The 23,405-nt window shown below is 36.8% G+C and overlaps 2 protein-coding genes across 6 annotated transcripts; one reads left to right on the forward strand and one right to left on the reverse strand.

Annotated features, from left to right (window-relative positions):
- Positions 1 to 1,667: 1,667 nt before the first annotated feature.
- Positions 1,668 to 10,393, reverse strand: LOC140777563 (protein HIGH CHLOROPHYLL FLUORESCENCE PHENOTYPE 173, chloroplastic). 4 transcript variants are annotated; one of them, XM_073121761.1, is made up of 17 exons: positions 10,235 to 10,393; positions 9,334 to 9,552; positions 9,057 to 9,218; positions 8,887 to 8,937; positions 8,081 to 8,215; positions 7,900 to 7,923; positions 7,640 to 7,751; positions 6,818 to 6,943; positions 6,654 to 6,703; positions 5,707 to 5,865; positions 5,529 to 5,624; positions 5,330 to 5,445; positions 5,021 to 5,144; positions 3,835 to 3,948; positions 3,522 to 3,602; positions 2,730 to 2,951; positions 1,668 to 1,917 (listed from the first exon to the last, which is right to left on the reverse strand). In XM_073121761.1, exons 1-16 carry the CDS (start codon positions 10,301 to 10,303, stop codon positions 2,805 to 2,807), a joined length of 1,785 nt encoding a protein of 594 aa, XP_072977862.1. In that variant the 5' UTR covers positions 10,304 to 10,393; the 3' UTR covers positions 1,668 to 1,917; positions 2,730 to 2,804. The 4 variants fall into 4 exon arrangements, with proteins under 4 accessions (XP_072977862.1, XP_072977861.1, XP_072977860.1 ...); XM_073121760.1 differs by having other exon boundaries at positions 1,668 to 1,920; XM_073121759.1 differs by having other exon boundaries at positions 1,668 to 1,965.
- Positions 10,394 to 17,497: 7,104 nt separating this feature from the next.
- On the forward strand, positions 17,498 to 22,535 carry LOC140778080 (protein BZR1 homolog 3-like). Of its 2 annotated transcripts, none has more exons than XM_073122613.1 (2): positions 17,498 to 17,954; positions 21,312 to 22,535. In XM_073122613.1, the coding sequence occupies exons 1-2, from the start codon at positions 17,739 to 17,741 to the stop codon at positions 22,164 to 22,166; spliced, it is 1,071 nt and encodes a 356-aa protein (XP_072978714.1). In that variant the 5' UTR covers positions 17,498 to 17,738; the 3' UTR covers positions 22,167 to 22,535. The 2 variants fall into 2 exon arrangements, with proteins under 2 accessions (XP_072978714.1, XP_072978715.1); XM_073122614.1 differs by having other exon boundaries at positions 17,519 to 17,954; positions 21,363 to 22,535.
- Positions 22,536 to 23,405: the final 870 nt, after the last annotated feature.

The following is a 23,405-nucleotide window of genomic DNA, read 5'->3' on the forward strand; positions in this document are numbered from 1 at the left end:
TATAAATTGTAAATTAATATGACCATACTAAGATAACTTAGAAGTCTTTTGAAGTGAAGAGAGTTGATTAATAGTGTTTTTTTAAAAGAAGTTAACTGTTCACATCCTAACAAAATATTAATTCTCCATCAATGCAACAAACTAAGATGAGTATATATTCAGAAAATTATCATCATTTCAGCACTTGGGATCAACTCGACAATAATCACATCAATAATATGACTCTCTTGTTAAAGTTTATTCTCTTGCTTGAACCTGGAACATGCCAAGATTACCATTTGTGTTCTCTCACAGACAACTTTATTAAGTCACTGGTCCACTCATGGCGTATCCTTTTCTCTAGCACAAGACGTCTGCTCGATCTCGTCCAGTAGATGAGTTGCTCTTCAGGGAACGAGAGATGAACCCACAAAAGCGAGATGCGAGGTTCCACAGCATGTTCCCTTTCCTTGTCAACAATCTCTTTCCTCATATAATCTCAGTGATTTAAATTCTTTTTTTTTCCTTCTGGTAATTTTTGATGCATGCAGATATGAGATATGTCTATGTTTCGATTTTCGAACCATATGATAATTTTTCTTTTTATTGGTACATTGTTATAGGAAAATGCTATAAGAGTTAGTATATTATGGGAAAAGTTTCTGGATTTTGTTCCTTGGTGGTATTTATGAGAAAAATCTCACTACTTATGCCTGTCACATTGAAGTCAACATGACATTCCGAATTCTTTGCTTTAAGATATGTTACGCGGCCCTTCGGAGTCACCAGTGGGTCTTCTCTATGAGTAAAGATTATTCCTTTTGCTTGCGATCCCTGTGCCTAAGACTACTGTGTGTGTGTGTGTGTGTGTGTGTGTGTGTGTGTGTGTGAGAGAGAGAGAGAGAGTGAGAGAGAGAGAGAGAGAGAGAGAGAGAGAGAGGTTGATATCTATATCTCTGGAGATAGTGAGAGAATCTGAGGATGTTCCATGATAAATATAATCTTGAATAGAAATCAAAGATTTTATCTCATGGCACCAATCATATGCTTATTGAGCGTATCTAACTATGTTTATGCTTCTACAGTACATGCAGTGAGGACCAGTGCAGCTCAGGAGGAAAAGCTGAAAGGCGAAAAAGGGAAGGAAGCTCCTGAAGAATTATCCTAACTTAGAAGCATATCCTGTAGCATATCCAGATTTGATGCAAGAGACATAGAACTATAAATCCATGGCAAGTGATCGATGGAAGAGTCAAGAATGGTTCGGGGCGAGGAGAGAGAAAGGAACCGGCAGATGTGGCGCGAGAATTACAGGGCGGTTCTCCTCTGGCAGAACTCTATGCTTACCGCAGCTCTGCCAAAGGAGAATTGCCCTGCTATTCCACAACACAACATTTGTTAATCTCTTTATCTTCCTCTTTGGATAGAGAAAATATAAGAAGGATCCTCCTCAGTAATACAGGTATGGCTGCACACCTTTTTTGTTAACTGCTTTTCTTTCATGTGATACTGAGTGTAGTGAGGGTTAATGCAATTACTCCGAAAACAAAAGTATACCTCTCTTTGCATGCATAGTGCATCTACAATCTATCAAGAAAATAGAACATCAATAAAGTCTTAATGACATTGAAAAATTTCAGTTTACAAAAATCTGCCTTGAGTTCTCCTTACAGAAAAGGGATGACATGTAACATAATAATATTTCAATCCAATATTTTATAAGTATATAACCCAGTGAATCATCAATATTCAGGATTTGTACAAGTAAACCATAACTATATAGAATCCATGCCTATACATCAACCATTTACTTGTCTACATTCATATTCTTGTATCATTACATGATGTCACCAAAATTGCTCATCTTATCATCTGATCCATTGATCAGCTAACAGTGTGCCGCAGACCTTTACATAGCGCATCATCTTCTCCATCCATCTTCTATCCATATAAAAATGAATCATCCATGTTGTCAGTCTGGTGCAACTGAAAAAGGAAGAGGACAAAATTGTGCTACCCTATTCAGAAGGAAATTATTTTACAAGATAGTCTTGTTTCGTATACAGATCATACTTATGCTTATCTTTCATTGTATGCCATATGTGTTGGAAAAGAGAACAGATAATAAAAGCAAGACCTAACTCATTGAACATGGACCTTCCTATCACCGTTGTATAACAATCAAAGCATGTTACAAACTTACAATAAATCTTAACTGGTCATCTCTTTTAACTGGAACAATGGCATCACAAGAACCTCAGAGGAAAATGTAATCTGAATTATCTTATCCGTACTATAACAATAACCGTAAGTTTGTAAAATAACAATATACTTATACAAGAAAGTAAAAAGTTCTTTAAGGAGATGCTCCTGTTGCTCCAGTTTAGCTTGCAGATATATGAATTGGCTCAACCTCAAGCTTGAGCATTCTGTGTGGTCATGCATGTTAGGAATATAAGTGCTCACCTAGCTGCTTCTTTAGAGCAAATTATTGGAACTTGGTTATCATAATTTACCTACCGAGCTTATGCAAAAGAACATCTAACAGGTAAATACAAGTATGACCAAAAGGAGAATGAAAAGTCAGCAATACAGAGGAAGCGTGATAGAACATCCTCTGGGATACTTGCAGCTCATTTCTGAGTTCAATACATAGCTACATGCTTTAGCGTAAATGGCTTGAAACATGATAGACGTTAAAGAGTAATACAAATGTCTACTATAAAATTGGTGGGCTAAGTGTCACTTACATCAGGTGGAGTCTAAAGCTGCCAGAGTTGGGCAACTAGTGGACATTGTTGACAGCAGAAAATTCTGTATAATTCTCAAACTGGAACAGTACTCCCTTCCAAAGCTTCTTTACCCGTAATTCCATCCTTCAAAGTGCTGAAGTAGACATCATAGTCCTTCTCAGAGGGAGGGTTTGCAGGGTCTATGATGTATTGTTCACTAAATGGCACAGTGCTTTTGACCTGCAGGATAGAGGACATTTATTTCATTGAGATGTACAAAAATGTTCTGCAAAGAGAGAACATTGCTTGCAATATATGAGCATATATAAGATAAGCTAACTTGATGAAATTCTAAGCTTTGTGCTAAGCCAAGGAAGAGAACCAAAAAAAGAATATGAGAGAAAATCACTCATTTGAGGTAAAGTGTGACTTGTTGCTCTAAAGTAATAGTCATAGGTGAAAATTGAAATATGAGAAACCAAGACAGATGAAGTTCCTTCTACCAATTTAGATAAGCTTAGACAAGAAACTTTGACAGTTGCATAATCATGCAGTTGATCAGATGAGATTGATGGTGACAATCTTACGAAAAAAGTAATCATAACAAGGTCCTAGTTGTTATATGCACATGTTTCCTCATTTGTTTTTTCTCATCCTTTCCAGTGCAAATATAATTTTACAGAATTATTTCTAGTTTTATGACTTTCCACATGAATCCAAGATGTTTCATTTTTTTAATCAGATGTTAAATACTTGTATCAAATGTTTATTTCAGGACATACACAGAGGCAATAAATATGTGATTATAACCTCAAAAGTCTTTCCACATGCATATGGACTTTCCAGAGCTGCAAGACATATCTGCGCAACCTCTTCCCTTGAAATCTTTCCCTGTGATTAAACAGATATGATTCATTACCATCTTAACAACATCTACAATTATATGCCCTGCTATTGAGAAAAGTGTAACTTACTAACTGGTTCTAGCACCTCCGTGAGATTGTCTGATGAAAACCTCTTTGTAATAAGTTAATATAAGCAAAAAGTATCATGCAGCTGAATCTAACCCTATGATAAACTTAGTGTGCGAAAAATAAAACGGCATGCTTAGGTTTTAAAGTACCGTGATATTGTCCCCTTGGTCAAATATAAGGTCTGCTCCTGCAGGTTCTTCAGTTAAGGCACAGGGTCGAACAATTGTATATGGAATGCCACTTTCTCTTATCAAATCCTCACCCTGATATATAGTTCAGAACCAAGAAATTGTCAAAATTAAGAAATATAAGCATCATGTAGGTCAATCAAGATCATGACATATTGCTACAGTTCTACTAATGCCATATAATTAACATAGAACTAAGGTAGTTTGCATGCTTGCACATGCATGTAGATAGGTGTATGTCCATAGGACATATATATGTATGCACAAATATACAACAAATAAAAACAGAAATGAATGCAAGTATCAACATAAATAATTACAGACAAGGATGGTCATACGCTCAGGTGTATGTCCATGTAAAAAGATTTTGTTAGTTTCCATTACATCTTCTCCTGTGTCGAAGTCTAAATTATCTTATTTCAGAAAAGGCTTGTGATGTGTTATAAACAGAAGAAACAAGTATGTACTATGCCAAAGGCATCACAGACCATGGAGGAGTTATTGATCATACTCTATCAATCTAATTTCTCCATCAACCAACTTCTAAGACCAAGACAATGGCTTTATTAAGATGAGTATTTGATTCCCAATATTGCTTTATTCTGCAATTGCACCTGCCTAACAAGTCTAAGGATATTAATCATCTAACTTTATTTTCTCGCAATAGGGAATTCATCCCTATGCTCGGCCTTTGCTCTCCTAAGGAAAGAGATCACTTATAAGATGAATTATGCAAGGTATTAAATGATTACTTCACTAATTTTATTGACACCATTGAAATTCTCCATTAGTTAATATTCTATAAAGGTCCTCAAGCTATATGCACCGCCTCCATATATAAATTTACTACTAAAATGCTTGAGAAACCTACTACTACATGATTTTATAAAGTCATACACGTCTCAAAAGGTTTCACATTGTCTTGTTTCGATTGTATCATGTGGAACACGAGCATTATTAAATAATTTAAAATACTATATTGTGAGTATGCAAATTAACTTTATGGCATTTGGATTTATTTAAAGAAGAAAAACCAAATTCAAGTCAATTTTGTGGTGCGAAATTCCAACAGCATGATGCTCTAGATTTTGCAGTTATATACATATAGAGATTGAAGAATGAAGTTGGAAATAAGAAAGAAAATCACCTTCAATTTATATGTAAGGATAAAGTCTAGCTCTTTGTTCAAGCGCACTGCAGGAGGTTGTTTGCTTAAATCAAGTCCAGGTCTGTCAGGTCGTGTAACTCCCGCAGAACTGACATGCACAAACCTGCATGATGGAGCCATTTCAGACTTATACATCACATAATGTCAAGATATCTTGCTTTATAAAGTGAACTGCTGTAAACATGAATACAAGTTGGTCAAGCAAAATCTGTTTACATGTTCACCATTCTCCAATAAACCAATGATAAGTATATAGCTAAGATGTTAGTCTTAGAGAAGAAATGAAACCTTGGAGTGATAGGCTCCTTCATGTATGCTCTTAGACTGGAAAATGGTAGCTCAAATGGACCTTCAGCGAAAGTTGGATTGAGTTTTCCATCATATTCAAACTTGCTGAACATAAGCTGTAAAATAATATTGCACTGGCTTTAGTGAAGCAAATAGCTATAAAGTACATTAAATTGAAAAGGAATGAAGAAAATTATGCCTGTAGAGACATTAGTTTGCTTGGATCAAATTGGGGGGCGTCAAACAAAGTCCGAGCTCGAAATATAGGCTTTAATGAAAGAAAAGGGATCCTTATCTGGTAAAACAAAAGAAATAACAAATTGGACTAATCTGTAAGTAATTGAAAAGAAACAATTCTGGTGGTACAATAACATTACCGTCTGCCATTGTTCCTTAATAGTGTCAAAGCTTGCAGTATATCCCACAGTATCCCAATCAGAGCTAGTACGTAAAATAAGCTTGTAACGACGTCCATCACCCTTTACTCTCAATTCAATACCATCATATGGTGAAAGGTCTTCAGGTACAGCAAAACTCTGCACTCATTGGAATATTTGTTCTTATCAAGATGTAATGGCTGGCGCAAACACTATCAAGATGCACTACAAGGTCCCCAGTAAATCACAAGTAACCATGCTAATGTATTAGTTCAAGAAAAATATATCATGCTGTGCTTGAGTGGGTGATAGATAATGGTGTATCAGTTAAAGTAGCATGATATTACTGGAAGCATTTTTATGATGACAGGTCCAAAGAATGAAATTGACCCCAAAATGGAACAAATATCCTGATATAAGTGAGCAGACATAGAAACTGGCAAAAGGTCCAGGGACTCCAAGCAAGTAGCTCTTCATGAAGTAATAGGTCAATATTTTAAATATTATACCCCTTGGTCCATCACAAGTCACAAGCATAAAAAGATCATGGTATTATAATGACAATTACAAAGAATATAACAAAGATCTGCAATGATAATATAGTTCTCCACAAAGCACCATTCAAATATTATGTCCTTGTCTCCTTGGTCCATCATGACACAATTATACAACTACAAGCATCGATGGATGACCATTTCAGGTGGCAACATATCAACCTTTCAAATTGCAAAGCATGGGTGTAACAGCAATCATTGAAGTCAGGAACTCTTAAGTGCAAAAAATATTATAAAGATACGAAACGATATAATAGTTCTGCAAAAGGCACGGCTGTTGCTTGAAAAGCTATCAGCATCATAAATCATCAGGTTCTATCATATAATTCTTACGAAGAAGTAAGCAAATAAAAGAAAAGTTATGATAGTTCTTCATAGAATATAAAACATTACCTTTGTTCTAATACTAGTAAATCCACCATTATTTGCAGTAGAAACAACACCTGACAAGCAAGAAAGAAGAATAGTCATTTCAGATACAAAAAAACATTTAAGATTATAAAGTTCAAAAGTGGTATTTATCTGTCACCAAAAGCATATGGATAAGAAGAATAAACCTTTGAATAACCCAGTTGGACCACCAATTTCACTGCCAGTTGGGTCAACTTGGAAATTACTTTCACTAACACCTCCCATGACAACATCATCTAGAGCTCCCCACACTAGCTTTCCTGACAAATTACCTACAAATAGAGGCTCATAGAATGACTGCTAATAGAAAACTTATACAAGTCATCATAATAGAGAGAAAGATACAACAAAGAAATCACAAACCAGATATGCAAAGCAGGACTAGATGCACAAATATTCATAAAATATGCATTTTCTAGCATGTTCAAATGCTAAAGAGTAGCAATAGCAAATTGCAGTTTCATCTAGACCTCCTATATAGAGCTACATCCACAATTCCACATCAACAAACCATTCACCACAACTATTATGGGTCTGGCCAGCGTATTATTTCCTTTCGTCCACCTTTGTCTCAGGTCAGCTTCTCTGAGAATTATTTTACCTCGAAGAAAGTGTCGATAACAAATGAGAAGCAACAGAATAAGATCAGAGAGATAAGGCAAAGAACCAAAATGGCAAAGTTATGAGCATTGTATATTTTTGAATTTACGACTTCATGAAAATGCATAACAAATTGAACTTCATTGTAATTTTGACCATACAGCAATATGCAACCACAGATCGAAAGTTCTAAAATAAACTATGGGAATTATTTTGGCCGGCTGTTCTATAACTTTCAGAAAGCTCATAAGAGATCTAATATCTATGAACTATGGATCCTAGGTACACTTAAGAAGTTAGAAACTTTATACATAAGTTGAAACAAATTTGAGTTTCAGATACTCAATAAAGTTAGAAATCAGAACTACCTTGCAATCCAAATAACAATTTCCCATCATGTAGTCCAACACAACCTTTTAAAGCTCTGATTAAATTTTGCATTCCAATGTATTCTACCTTTTCAGGTGAATCTCCCTTTATCTGATAACAATTAACAAACAGCAGTAGCATCAAGAAGTTAAAAAACTTGAAACATAGAAGATCCAGGAAAAACAATCACTTGGAAGGTGGAAAATATATCTTCAAGAAATGTACTTGTGATACATGATAAGGAAAAATGAATTGCTACCTCTGGTTCAAAGAACTTAATTCCCTGTAAGAAAAATGCATTTTCATCAGCCTAAAGACATTTTATTGATATGCACCGAATTGAATCAAAAAGTGAAGTTCAGCCTACGCTAAATTAAAATAAAAAAATAGTGAGCTAATATCTCTCATTCATCATAAAAATATGTATGCATATGACATACTTGTTTATACTTTGCTCTGTCAGGAGTATCACCTTCCTTTGGACCTACAATAACAGAAATTGCATTGATGACCTTTTTAACCCCTTTAAAGTATTCAGGAGCAAGTGAATCTTCCTTTGTAATGTCTCCAATAACCTGTAGCATTGCAAAGAGTCAAAGGGTACAGCTGTAGTGAAGGTAATCGATTATTCTACTATGCATGAGCTTTATTTTTTTAGAACAATATGGTTGAGACAGAAAACTCTTTTCACATCGATCAGGGTTTGATGTAGAAAAAAAGTATCTGCGAAGAATAAAGTAACAAACCCCTCAAACAACAACATTTCAAGCTTTTACATAAGTGAAAACCTTAAAAGAGAAATGAACTAAAATACCTTAATATAAAAAGACTAAAATTCCCTTAATAGCAAAGTGTCTTTCTCATGACCTGTCCGCCAACTAGTGTCATCAGGGAGGGCACCACTGTTTCTGGTTAACATCATGATATTCCTAAAACGTTAACAATTTTTAAAAAAGTTCAACTTTCCGAAGCTCTACAAACTCTCTTTAGAACAATATGATAGAGAAAGAGAACTCTTTTCACATTGATTAGCCTGTTCCGGTTAACATCATATTATTCCCATTTCTTAAAATGTTAAAACTTTAAAAATGTGCAACTTTCAGAAGCTCTGCAAATGTATAGATGCTCATTGACAAAAACTAAAGATTCTCTGAACAAGGTTGCTTTAAAAGATAAGATTCAAGTTTCTGGTATATGTGAGATGAAATTTGAAAGAATAATATATTCAGTAGATGCATTAGCTCACCAAGTCTACATCTGGTCCTAACATGTTTCTGGCTTTCTCCTCATTTCTGGCCTGGAATACCACACAAACTGAAATTCTAATGAATAGGAAAGGGAATAATTAACGTAGTTTGTAAGAAAACAGCAACAGACCATTTCAAACATATGCAAGAATTCAGTCTAGTAAGATACCAGTACTCGAACAGGTAATCCTTTCTTGCATAAGATGTCAACTACTCTGCGTCCAACACCACCAGTAGCTCCAGTAACCAATATTACACCAGAAGTTTCTGCTTTTTTTAATTGTTCACTGGAGCTTGAACTTGACGATTTTGCAATCAGGGACTCCATAAACTTGATAGTTCATACATGACAATCATCATTAAGCAATAAAACATCCCATATTCAAGAAAATAAGATGCTTCAATAATTTTTATGTTAAAAGTAGTACAGTAGTTATGAAACAAACCTTGATAGGATTTGGAGGCCCGTTAAAAAAATATAATGTTCTGAAAAATCTGCCAAAATCCCAAGATTGTCGACCGGACTCAGCAAATACAACTGCCTTACCTGATTTTGAGTATACAATCTTGTCCAATCTATATGTAAGTTCTGTAAATTGCTTAGAACCAAGCGAGAGCAATTTGTGATGCAATTTGCTAGAATAATTTATACGAGAAGAGAACCCCTGAAATGAAAACAATAAATTGTTATGAGAATAGTTTACACAGTTCTAAGCAGATGATTTGACCAGTGAGAATATTATGAACTTACAGCGATTGTGATTTAACATTATTTAAACAGTGAGAACATTTGCAGAAGTAGCATACAAAATTGGTGTCCCCGAAACAAAGGGACTTGCAACCCCGTGAAGGTTTTACCAGTTTCAAAGGTAGTACACCTGTACTTAATTCATTCTGAATAATTACTATCAAAAGAAATTTTAATGGTAGCATGCAAAATTGGAACTCTTTCAAGAGGAGGTCGGTACAAAATTAAACCTAGTAGCAAGCTTCATTTGCACTATTCTAGAATAATCAGAAGAGTTGTAAATTGAGAAACATCAGTCCCTCATTACCAACATACTACGACAGTTACTGAGCTTTGTTCAGGTAAAGAGATGCTATTGAAAGAAATTTACTGCGATTTAAATGGACAAGGCTCAATAGAGAGCAATCCAACTAAAATATATATACTTGTTGCAAGTATTACCCTTTTTCTGATAGTTGTCATCAATTATCTAGACATGATTGCGCGTATAGCGAGAGAGGCTGGACTTCTAATTCGAATTGATACTGCCGAAATGCCATGCATTTATGCCTTACAAGTAAACAAAGAAACTAACTCAACGAGGAAAGCATAAGATTTACCCGAGGATTGAGAAGAACTGAGGGAGTAGGTCGCGATGAGATGATCCCAGAGCAGAAGCAGCAATCCATCTCTCACTTCCGAAAGCGAAATCACTGGCCCAAATGATATAAAAAGCTCTTCGATTTGATGGAAGCCAACCAAAGAGCAAATGGAGACCACATACTCCTAGAATGGATTGAAAGCGGTACGGTGTCCCTTGCTCCACGATTACCAACTGTTCCGCGGTGTATTAGTTTAAGAGACTTTGACGTAGTCGGCAATGACTCTGACGCATGCTTGATCGCGAAGCCTTTGTAGTTAAGAGACTTCTACGCAGTCGGCAATGACTTTGGAGCATGCTTGATCGTTAAGCCTTTGTAGTTATGAGTCATCATCAATGTCGGCAACGGTGTCTGGGCTAACTAGTCAAGAAACTAGTTGTCAGCATACATAATGTCGGCATTGGATTAGCAAGATCTACAGGGTTTCAAGTACTACATGGGCCACCGAACTAGTAATGGGTCTATTTCAAAGTAAGCATTTGTTGGGCCTACGCGGTACGATAATTAGCTTGTTAATGCTTTTTCCAAGTTAAATTATATTAAAAAAAAAGAAGAAAAGTAGTTATCTAGTTTTTGTTCATTAAATCTATCAGCTTACCACTTTTATTTGTGACAAAAGAGAGTTAAGCATAACATAACAATATCAACTTGCAAGAATCTTGACCTCCTGCAATATCTCACAATCAAACATATTTTTTATAATTTTGCAATATTGCACCATCAATAATGTGTTTATGTTGCTATAAAAATCAGCTAGTTTTTTCTTATTATATACCTACTAGGCACATCATTTTTGGTTCTCAAATTTTATTTTGGTTTTCTAGAGAATCATGTCTGAAGAACAAGTACCAGCATTACCTCTTCAATGTGACATTGAAATAAAAAGGGAATAAATTGTTCTCATATATGAAAATTGTGACAATGAAGTCCTAAGTTCCAATTCCACTAGGTCTTATATTCTTATTAGACTTAGATTACTATAAAACAAAGATTTTTTTACAATTTAATTATATTTAATTTTTTTAAATTTGTACGAATAGATCTTAGTGTGCATCGACAAATGTAACTTATGCCCATTTTCTCATTATAATAAGATATACATCAACTATAAAAAGAAAGCTAAATCAAACAAATAAATATAATTAAATTATAAAATCACCTCCAAAACACTTGAACATGCTTGTTAAGGGAATCTTTCCTCTTGTTGAACACCATCCCCTTCATCTCTCCTTTCTGCGGTTGAACCTTGTGACAGGTCACTCGATCTTTTCTAACAAAGTATTCAATCAAATCTTAAACCCAAAGATTGATGCCATCGAGTTACATATATGGGATAGATTGCACCAAAGTATAGTCTAATTAATTTGGTTGACGTCCAAAATGAGATTTTGGACAATTAACTACTAGCTAGCAAGGCATCATCTGTTTGGACTCACATTCACCTCAGCATCTCCTAACCCCCCAACTAAATCAAATCACTTCTATCCATCCAAAGATGCCAAGATTTTTTTCTCTTTCTCGTGGTAATTTTGGTTGATGATCACGTCACATAAGTTCATATAAGATTGTCTCAGTCCAATAGTACTCTTAAAATAAAAGGTTTGCTTTGTCTTTCTTATATAGAGCTACATATTCTCATTCTTCTTCAGCATATACGCAATAGATACATCAATCCAAACCAATTAAAAGAGAAAGAAATCTATAGAAACGAAGTGGAAAAAGAAATGGAAGAAATATTAATTTGTCATCAACTCACTCAGCCTAACAAAAAAATTCTAGCAAACTGAAGACCGGCCTCAACAGTGTAAGCTCTAACTAATGCCCTACTCCGGGGCTCGGCACCGACCCCAAGATCCGCGCCGTATTGCCGGTGCCGACCTCGCCGTTGCCGCCTTTGGTAGGAGAAGGAGGTAGACTTCCCTTTGGCATGATAACTAACACCAGACTACGTTGCAAAGATGATTCGTTCTTCTCGTGTCTTTCACAAAGTAGCAGCCTCCTTGCTTGTAGAGATGGAGTAAAGAATAGAAGAGAGAAGAGTATCACAAGTAGTACCGTTGCTCTATTTATGAACGTGTAGGAGGACGCCATGGAGAAGATATATTATAAAGAGGAAGAGAGGAATTCTGATGGATTCGGGAAGGTTTGGAGAGGGAGCATATGGCCTTTTAAAGCGAGATAGAGAGAGAGAGAGGGGGGGAGAGAGAGAGAGACAAAAGAGAGGAAAGACAAAGAGGAGAGCGTGCGTATCAAGTTTATTTGGCGTAGTCAAATTGGCGTCACGTTTCGATCGTATTTCTTTCAATTCTTGTTGTATTCTTTTCTTCCTATATATATATATATATATAACGAATTATAGTGTTGCGAAGTTGGAATCCCAGCATAATAATTTAGATTGGGATACTAATAAGAAATTGAATGATCTCTTTGGCCACTTCAGTGGCGATCCAATCTCCTATTAGTTTAAGAAAGTGAAGTACAAGGGGAGGTTAGATGATAATTTAAGGGAACTGTGGCTGTGGGTGGAGGAATCCCTTGAAGTGTGAACTTGGGGTTTCTTCAGGAAAGCAACTCAAGATTCAAGAGTGGTTCTTCCTTCCAAGGAAACCCTAGCTTGCTCCTGTGGGGGTTAATGGAGATGCCTTATGAAATAGTTGCAGCTAGCCTCGCTGTTTGTCTTGTTGGGATTCAGATACAAAAACATAGCTGCAGATTTGATCACAGCTTGTGGGTTTGTTTGAGCGTGGAAGATACCCCTTAGCTAGCTAGCTCTGGGCAAGTGTGCAAGTGTTCCTTGGAGCTAATATTCTCCAGAAGGTTGTTTATTTTTTATTTTTAAGGTGTATAATTAGTCTTTTTTTTCTAATATTTTCTGACTGTATTTGTTTTTGACACGAGCCAAAACTCATATCAACTCAATTAGGCTCGAATTTAAGTTTAATTCAAGTTCAGCACAAGCCAATTTGATAAGACTCACTTTATATATCAATGTAAAATAAAAAAAAAAGTTATAATATCAAATAAATAAATTTTAATTTGATTTTATAAAATATATATAGACCACTGGATAATCAATTCAAGCTGTGGTCGAGCTTAATTTAGGTTTAATTTAAATATGTTTGAATTTACTTATTTAGCAGCTTGAAATAGGGTTAAATTTAAATGATGGACTAATTATACTTTATCTACTCCCCTGCCTCTCAGTCTTCACCCCCATGGTTTGACCTAATTGCAAATAACCTCTAGTATTTTATACTTAACTACTTAACCTCTTATGTTGTACAAACCAAAATATAATGGTTATTTTTTTCATTATATTTTAAAGATGCCAACCATTGACTGTACATGAATGAATGGTTGATGCCAACTTTCACCACCAAAAGGATATATTGAAATGACCAAGTACCCCCTCTATTATTGACATACGATTTAATACATAGGAGTAAAAATATTATTTCAACTTCCTATTAACCTAGCTCTCATGTAAAGACTTCTACAACTTTAGAAGAGTTATCCTAAAACGCAAATCATTAATTTGTCCTCTTCAATACTAATATAATAGAATATATTACTCAATTGCAATATGACTATAATATAATTAGCAAATAGTCATATACTTATAATATAATATATGAGAATATCTTTGTAGCAAAAATAATTTGATATGAGATGTTCATATGCTATTTATGACGGTATTTATATTATGTAAATATCTTGAGAAAAAAGATAAAATAATTTTAATTTAAAAATCTTAGAATAAAATGTTATTATATTTTAATCTTAATTTTTTATATTTATCTCGTAACCAAACGGGCCTTAAAATCCAAGTCTTAGTTGTTACTTAAGTATTAAAAACCTTATCCAAACACTTATAAAATAGGAAAAGAAATCATGGGCCCTTGCCATTGGGAGCTGCAACAGCCAATGTGATGTGATGTCAATCAAACTATATGCACGCTTGGGAGGATGGATAAATATAATTAGTTGATGTCATTTTGTGCCATCAACCCATCAAGTGTGCATTAAAGTAGAGGAAGAGTACTAACTGTACCTTTCCAACTCCATCAGCACCCCCTAATGTGTGTACGAGATTCCCAACTTTATACTCCACCCTAAAATAATAATAATAATAATAATAATAAAAAAAAAACATCAGTTTAAGATCACTAATAGTAACCTCGTGATCAAGTATTACTAACCCATTACAGAAATTATGATTAAAGTTTTCTTCTAAATATCAAGAGTGATATTTAGTCACTTAGATATATAATATATATATATATATATTTTACACTAAAATTATTATTATTTTAATCTTATTTGTCATCTTGCTTCGCCCTCAATCCAAAACTCTCTCATTCCTCCCTCTTAAGCGATCGAGCTCGCATCCTATTAGTAGAAACAGGTCAGCCTACGTGGACGCCTAGTGTTGCGTAAATAATAAATAGCGATGATGACTCACCCATGACTCGGTGGTGGACCCGGGCAGTGACTCGGTCCGAGTCGAGACAAAGAACCCACGTGTGGTGAGGGGGGCCAATCTAAGTTGAATCGGTTTAGTTTGAACGCGTAGCCATTTAGAACGTTATAAATCACGATCCACGAGCTGATATAGAGTTCGATTAAGGTGGTATTCGTATTCGTATTTGTCTCTTTGCCGGATATGAAAATGAGTCCCCAAATCAAAAGTTTTCAAATTTCTTTTAAAGATTTTTAAACTTTTAATAATATGAAGTGAAGTTTGAAAATGAGTTCCTCAACTGGTCTAAATGATAAACTCACTGGACTTCTTTAAACGCTTCGTCTTCTTTTGTCATGGGAGTCATTAATTAAGAAATTTCACTTTATTAAAACAACTTCACTAGAATTACTTGGTCTCATGCAATTAGTATGGATTATGAGTATATACGACTAATTATAGTGTAGATATAGAGATTAGCCTATCTCGATACAAAAGTTTGACATCTACGTCAACCATCGTAGAAAATAAAATAGTAATAACAAGTCAAATTACGAATCATAAGGAACGAAGGCTAAGTGCACATAGGGCTTAATTCATTTTACTACAAAGAACTTCCAGCTAATGTGCTAAAAAAACACTCGATCGCTCGTCCTCTTTTCTCGAGGAGTGCAACTCTAGCTGCGCTCCTGTCCTGTGGTGGCCATTGATGTGGGAGAAAATTTAGACTAGAGATTTTTGCGAGAAAATTTTCACTGAGCTATGCCTCGGCTAAATTGATCTCACTGTGATATGTTTTTGTTAAAAGTTTTGCCCAGTTATTTGACTTAATTATTTTCATTTTTTTTAATAAACTAGATAAAATTAGATAATTAAGTAAAAAATTTCTTAAAAATAAATTAAAATTTTGGCTTACCATTTATCAATTCTAATGCTTGGTCGAGGGGTCCATCGCAATCATTCAGCTGTGCGTCGAACAACACTCGTTGTTGCTCGTAGTACTACATCAAATCATCAAGTAAATGTCGTTCCGAGTTCCCATGCTTCCTAAGTGACAAACAAGGGCAAAGACTCCTCGATTTCGTCTTCCTTCACAATGAATGTGGGTGAGGGCTCAAAGAGCCCTATCACTTTGACCGGGGCTCGGGGTTCCAAGTTTCCTCGTCGCTCGCCTACCTCTCTGCTAGTCATCATTAAGATTTAAGAAGTTGGCTATTGGAGGATTTGAGGTGGTCTTGGGGTCTAGTGGCCGTTGCAATCGACTGTTGGCATTGGCTTGGACTGTGGCCGATTCGGCGGAGAAGGGTGAGCTGACCTTCCATAACAGCCCATGGTTGGTGCTGCTCCCTCCTGCTGACAGTCACAGTGAGGTGGTTGCTCGAGTTCACTTGGCCTTTTCTAGTGAGGCGCTGAGTGCCATCGATATGGATATTCATTTAATGCTAATCCTAGTTTGCTCACGCAAGGACAGGGAGATACGATGATGGAAGAGTGCCTAGTATCGCTCAGGCGAGGATGTTTTAAGATTCTTTGTTGGGATTGCAAGGGAGCCTTCAAGGATTCGGTCCGTGATAGATATATGGAGTTCATCGATCCGGGACGACAAGGTGAGCATTATTATCTTGTTAGAAACTCATACTGGCCTCGAAACGATAGCTGTCATGGTGCATGCCAAAGTTTGGCCGTGACTATAGATTGTGTCCCATCGATTGGTGCTTTTGGGTGGTATCCTGATAGCTTGGAGGGAGAGGATCATAGCGGTTGATGTGCTTGCGGTGTCCGAGCACTCGGCCTATCTCGTGATTTCACCAACAAACGGAAGAATCTGGTGACCAGGCTTTTGCTAACCCAATTGGGTTCAGATGTTACCCTGACAATAAGGTTCTGAGTCGAACTGGCTTTGAGCACTCCCATTGTTAGTCTCGTTGAATAAAGACTCGGACATAATTAATTAAACATCCTGTCCATTTTGAGGTCACATGACTTGAATTTCTAGACTGCGGGACTATTTTGGAAGGAATTTGGGGGTGGCCATCCTCATGGCAATCCTATTCATAGACTTTAACCACCTTATAGGTGTATCTAAATGTGCTCTCAGGCATCAGAGAGTAGGTCGGTGTTGAGCGGTCTTGAGGCTCAGCAAATTGGGAGAATTGAGTCTGTTGAGGAGGCAGTTCAAAATTAAATCAAGGCCGGCCTCATGTAATACTGTAAATATTTGCTAGCAGTGTGTTACGTGGTTTTGTAAACGCCAAAAGCTACGAAATATGATGGCTTAATTGGGCTACCACCGCAGAGCGATCTTAGAGGTGATTGGTTTTCGGAACGGTGGTTTCGAGGATATTGGCCCCAGCCAGAGCCACTTAGTGTGTCCGGCATTGGCATAGTCCAGATCTTTTTTAAGCAGTTTCTGTTCGTCGAAGGAATCCATTAATCAAACCTATGACATCCTAAGTTCTACCATCGGCTAATAAAGACAAATCCTTTTTAATTATATACGGGCAAAGTGACCTCATTGTACAACCTACAAGCTACTTGCTCAGAAATGATGATCGAAAAAGAAAAAGAAAAGTAAATGTGCTGTTATTAGAAACTGAAAACGGTAGCAATAAAGAGCTAGAAGCGTTTTCCATCTGACAAGCACATGGTGCCCGGGTTCGCAACATCTGCTAAATTTCCGGGTCCATACTGCATCACGATGTTATCAACTCGCCCTTCCTATTATACCCTCCACTCCACACACCTATCTCCCATCCCCGTACAGTGGTAGACATGTAATTCTCGGCCTCTGAGTGTCCATTTCAATGCATCCTCTCCTTCCCTCTTCCCCTAAATCCTGCTGATCTCCGACTTGTATTACATAGTCCCCCCTTTCTCTTCCTCTCTCCCTCAGATCGAGCTCGCCTACGCCTCCTCTTCTCAGAGTCCAACGATTGCCGAGCGATTCGATCGGATCGGTAGCTCCGGAGGGGAGTCGATTAGGTTTTCTCGTGGGAGTTTGGGATGACGTCGGGGTCGAGGATGCCGACTTGGAGGGAGAGGGAGAACAACAAGAGGCGGGAGCGGCGGCGCCGCGCGATCGCCGCCAAGATCTACGCCGGGCTGAGGATGTACGGCGGATACAAACTCCCCAAGCACTGCGACAACAACGAGGTGCTCAAGGCTCTTTGCGACGAGGCGGGGTGGACCGTTGAGCCCGACGGAACTACTTACCGGAAGGTGATCTCAGCTGCCTTTTCTCCAATTTTGTTTTTTTTTTCTCCTATAGAGTTGCATTTCTGAAGTATAGTAGAAGTTGAATGATAGTTCTTCGTTACAGACTCTGCAATATTCACTTCATCTTGCTCAAATAGTACCTTTTCCGATAGTTCTGGATCAACCGTTGCATTCATCGAGAATTTTAAAATAACAACATACTGAGTCTTGGTAGCAGGCTTTGACCTTAGTCTGTCCTTGCTAGCTTAATTTTATCTAGCAAATTATGAAAATACTACTGGCTTAACTTGGTTTGAACCGTATCTGACTTATATCATCTCTAACCTATTGAACTTATGAACACTCCCAACAATCATTTGAAGCAAAAAAAAAAAAAAAAAAAGAAAAGAAAAGAAAAGAAAAGAAAAGAAAAGAAAAGAAGAAGTGATGGTCAGATTCAATAATGGAAAGGGTAATTTGGAATGAAGCTTTTAGTATGACTATTTTGTATATAGTACCATCAAATTTGTGCCAATTAAGCGTTATAATGATGTGTTTTCCGACTAATTTCCTCAGTGTTCAGAGACTATTGACTCAAACTTAGACTTAGTTTTGTGCAATCTTTATCTGCATAAATTACTGCTTTGCACTGGCGCATTACATGTCTCCGCTGTTCATGTCAAAATCATCTTAATTTATTGTCACATAATCTATCTTCTATTGGTAGACATTCTTTGTTCTATCTTTTCTTGAACACCACTTATCCACTTAGAACTTTCATTGCAACATTTTGAATATATTGTTCTCTAGTTGTCAAATGTTCGAATTTATAAAATTTATAGGTAATATGGCCATCTTGCAAAATTTCTCTTTCTACTTAAGTTATATATGACGATCACAAAACATGCTAGAAACACCTTTTCATTTTTAATGATCTTGCTATGATTTTATTGGCAATACGCTCATCAATATCTCCTCTCTTTTGGGCTATAGATAGAGTAATGGAAATACTCCTTTCTAGGTATCTCTTATCCATCAAGAATGGTTCCTTCTTTATTTTGATGCCTTAATTTGCTAAAATTACATTCCATTGTAAAACATTTAGATTCTAAATTTCTTCTCTGTACTTCTAATTTTGTATTCAATCTTATTTTCGATTCATGAATCAGAATGATATCATCAGCAAGTAATACACACTATCTGCTCTCACATTGAGTGTGCTAGTTTAATTTATCTTTAAATAGAGTAAACAAAAAGCCTTGATGCCAAAATGTAGTGCAACCCCAAGATTATATGTAATACTCTCTCCTCTGATTATTCTCACGCTAGTATTCTCTCCATATTACCTATGCTTGATAACATCAACATATCTATTAGATAGTAGATAATATCATACTCCTTTCTCTTGTTCTACACTCACCACGTCAATTTCCTAGGAATTATGCCAATGCCGGTGCATGATTAAGTTAGATCTGTTAGGTAGCTTTGACAATTTTATATCAGAAAATACCATAAAAAACTTCTACTGATGGCGTGCCATTGCCAAGCCATGCCAAGGGCATTCTTGTTAGACTAGGATGAACTGGTGGCATACCTTGGAAATTGGCACAATTTAAGTTTGTTGCACTTACCATATCACTACTATACTGTGGCATCATGAAACCATTCCAAGGCACAATTATTTTGGTTAGCTGCTTCAGTGAAATGGGCAAAAAAAGGACTGTGAAAGAGTCAACATGGCGGAAAACTACCAAAAGTGGGCTGATATAAGATCTTGTTCCATCTTGAGCTGTTTTCGCCTGTTTATACTGTGTCTCCATAAACCATTCCAATGGCACGATCATTTTGGTTAGCTGCTTCAGTGAAATGGGCACTAAAGGGCTGTGAAATAGTCGAGTGGGCTGATATAATGCCTTGTTCCATCTCAATCTGTTTTGGTCTGTTTTCTGTAAAAACCAATCCATTTTAGATTAAACCGATTACCTATCAATTTTGCTCAAAACTACAAACTAAAGGAGCTGTTGAGCCACAAAGTAGTAAGAAATTAAAGCCTAAGAGTCCCTCAATAGGAAAACTTTAAGAACTTTTAATTAATATGATATAGAAGGAATTATTTGTTTTTGAGAGCCTTAATTGTCCATTAGGGTCTCCCCTTTCTTCATAGAGATAGAAAGACACATTTTATGACCATTTAGCAAACCAGAGGAATTCTGGACTCTTGAGACTTACGGTGAGCCTCCCTATTCTACAATCTTCAGCATTTATGTTCACTTGCTACTAGGACACTATGAACTAGGAAGATCCCTTGACTTTCATATAATGCACTTAGACCAGCTAATATGAGACTTCTGACAATATCGGAAAGACTTAAAAGCAATATGGGTCCAGATCATCCAACTATATGACATTTTTTAAAATCTTAGGCTAAAGCAAATTCTGAGATGCTTATTACTTTAGATTCTTCATAGGGTGCACCAATTTCGGATCATTGCAAAATCTGGTGTGATGTCGTATGCAAGAAAAGGCAATGAAGAGTCATTAATTAATAGAATAGTTAATTTAGAGAAAACTCTTGATATTGTTTGACTGATAATTGTTCCAATTAAAGCACAAGTTTGAATTTATGAAAGGGTAAGAAATAGAGGTCTAAAACTGTTATCACTCCGCCATTGTATTGTTTGTGTAATCTGGCTATTCTGATGCTAGGGCAGTAGCGGAAAGATTCATCTTGTATTGCAACCTTTACTGGAATGGAAAATTGTCTTTTTGGAAAATGGGGATTTGTCTGTACCTACGTGAGCTGCTGGCATCATCTTTTGACATATGGTGTGTCGATGTGATCCATGAGATAGTGACACTTGATGCTCAACAGAAAAATGTAGTCTTCTTTCCTTTGTGCTCATACTTTTTAAAAATTGATGTGCAGGCTTTCTGTTTCACAATTATATTGTTGGTCATCGCTAGGAATTATATCAAATCCTATTGTAAGCAGTTGTGATTTCACACTTTAATATAGACCTCCTCAATGCAACTGCCTTTTGTGTTATAGGATCTTTTTAGCTGGGGAAGAGACTAATGTTTACATAGCCTTTACGATGTTGATGTTGATGTGATTCAGAACTAGTTATCAATATGATCTTCAATTGCATATTATTCCTTCTGACTGTTATTTTTATGATGCATGTCTACTTTGTAAAACCAATGCTGAGAGCCTGGCAATTTATCCCGCCATTATGTATTTGAGCTAAAATTTGCTAGGGTCCATAGTATGATGTGTTTCTCCTAGCTTACCATGAAGAAGCATTCTAATACTCTCTTGGCATCTAGTTTAGCTCTTGAATGACTATCTGCATCTCTTCATTTGTGCAACTACTTGTGCAGAAGCTGCAACATAAAGGACAAATTTTGCCTACTCATTTGTTCTTGTTGCAGGGTTGCAAGCCTCCATCAGAGCGAACAGATGTAAATGGAGTCTCTGCTTCACTGAGTCCATGGTCATCATACCAGCCAAGCCCACATTTGTCGTACAACCCTAGCCCTTCGTCCTCTTCTTTCCCCAGCTCTTCATCTTCCTCCTACATAGCGCAAGCCAATAATTTTGGCAGTGGTAATGATGGCAGCTCTCCCATTCCATGGGCCAAAAACCTCTCCTCTGCTTCCTCATCTAAGTTCTCACAACTACACCATCTCTTCCTTAATGGTGGTTCCATTAGTGCCCCTGTGACCCCTCCTTTGAGTTCCCCAACAGCTTCTACACCCCGGATTGGATCTGACTGGGATGTGTCAGGAACCCTGCCACCATGGGCCAGTGCATATTTTACTTCTTTACCAAATTCGACTCCACAAAGTCCTGGACATCAGGTTGGTCCTGATCCAGCATGGCTTGCAGCAATGCAGATTTCATCCGCAGGTCCATCTTCTCCTACAAGGAGTCTTGTGTCATCCAATCCCTTTGGTCCTTGCAAGGAGGTAATGACAGGAAGGGAGTCTTCAAAAGTGTGCACACCAGGGCAGAGCGGCACATGTTCCCCTGTAATAGCAGGTGGCTCTGGGCATACTGATGTTCACATGTCAGGTGGTGTTCCGGATGAGTTTGCATTTGGGAGCAGCATTAATGGCAATAACCACTGGACAGGACTCGTGAAAGCATGGGAGGGAGAGAGGATACATGAGGAATGTGGATCAGATGATCTGGAGCTCACTCTTGGGAGGTCGAGGACTAGAGCTGATGCCTGATAAAAGTCAGAGAGAAGGGGGGGAGAGAGAGAGAGAGTCTTTATTCAATTTACTTATCGACACTGGTGCCGAAAGAGGGAAACCATCCCATGGATTACAACGGATATCTTCTAACTATCATTTAGGGGAGACAGTTCAATTATGCCACAATTGTCCTCAAATTAGTTCGTTCTAGAGAATATGGCAGGGAAAAATGATGGCAACATTGTATCAGGACGAGACTGTACCATCTGCTGAAGAGATTGCTGTTCTGTGGCATTCTTTTATTTATACCAATCGAATGCTAGTTCACCTTTCGTTGCTTGTACCCAATTTCTCGTACTTGAAAATGTGTATTGTCTTGTTCATTCATCAATTCTTTGTTTTAGAGCCTTGCGAGTAATTCTTTGGACTATAAGTAGGCTCCAGATTAAGCTTGTGCTGTTAATCTACATACTGCTTTGAGTTAATAATTCCTGTCTAGGAATTAGTTAAACTCTGAATCACAATCTGGCGTGTAAAGTTATTAGATTTGAGTTTATCTCAGCTTACAGCTCTGCATTCTGTCATTCATCTGTTTGGACATAACAGGGACGATAACTGCAGTATGATATGAGTGACAAATTCAGCAAATTTACTGCAGAAGGCACGCATTTTGCTGCTCGGGTGATTATTGCATTCCGATTAATTGGTCCAGGAGATACAAGATCTTTTACGTCTTCTAATTGTCTTAAAAGTTGATAGGGTTCTTTACATATTTTGGATATTGATCTGTTTTATCTGAGCTAGTTAAGTGAATTGTCTCTAGGAATCTTGATTTGGTTTTAAATATGTTATCAGTTGCATTGCATGAGATTCATCTTAAGATCAACAAAAGGTGATCACTTGTTGAGTTTTTGGCATGGAATCCCTGATTTATTAGATAGACATAGCGATTCCTAAAAGAATCTAGCGATCTGATCTGACCTCCCTCCCTATATCTGAAATGCTTGGCATCCCGGGAACTGTGAAATAAATCAATTACTTTTCAGCCTGACTTGGTAGTCGCATATAATTGGTTAAATTAGGGAAGAAAAAGTAAACCATGTCGTTCGTTTATCTCCATTTCCACACTTTTGAACAGAAAAAGAACTTAACTCGGAAAATATTTTTTATAGACTAAAATTGAACTAATAGGATTAATAAATTTATAGTTTATTTAAATTTAGGTATATTATTTGGTGTGCAAACTTCGATCGGTAAAAAGAAATTCTCCCTATT

Source organism: Typha angustifolia, chromosome 15 (assembly GCF_048772165.1).
Source record: "Typha angustifolia cultivar Huaian chromosome 15, ASM4877216v1, whole genome shotgun sequence".
Taxonomy (NCBI): domain Eukaryota; kingdom Viridiplantae; phylum Streptophyta; class Magnoliopsida; order Poales; family Typhaceae; genus Typha; species Typha angustifolia.

Coding starts and splice junctions, on each gene's coding strand:
- LOC140777563 (XM_073121761.1), bottom strand. CDS start 10,303: ATGGATTGCTGCTTCTGCTCTGGGATCATCTCATCGCGACCTACTCCC. Junction 3,603..3,834: donor ACCAAGGGGACAATATCACG/GTACTTTAAAAC, acceptor GTTTAATCACAG/GGAAAGATTTCAAGGGAAGA. Junction 2,952..3,521: donor CATGTGGAAAGACTTTTGAG/GTTATAATCACA, acceptor TCTATCCTGCAG/GTCAAAAGCACTGTGCCATT.
- LOC140778080 (XM_073122613.1), top strand. CDS start 17,739: ATGACGTCGGGGTCGAGGATGCCGACTTGGAGGGAGAGGGAGAACAAC. Junction 17,955..21,311: donor ACGGAACTACTTACCGGAAG/GTGATCTCAGCT, acceptor CTACTTGTGCAG/AAGCTGCAACATAAAGGACA.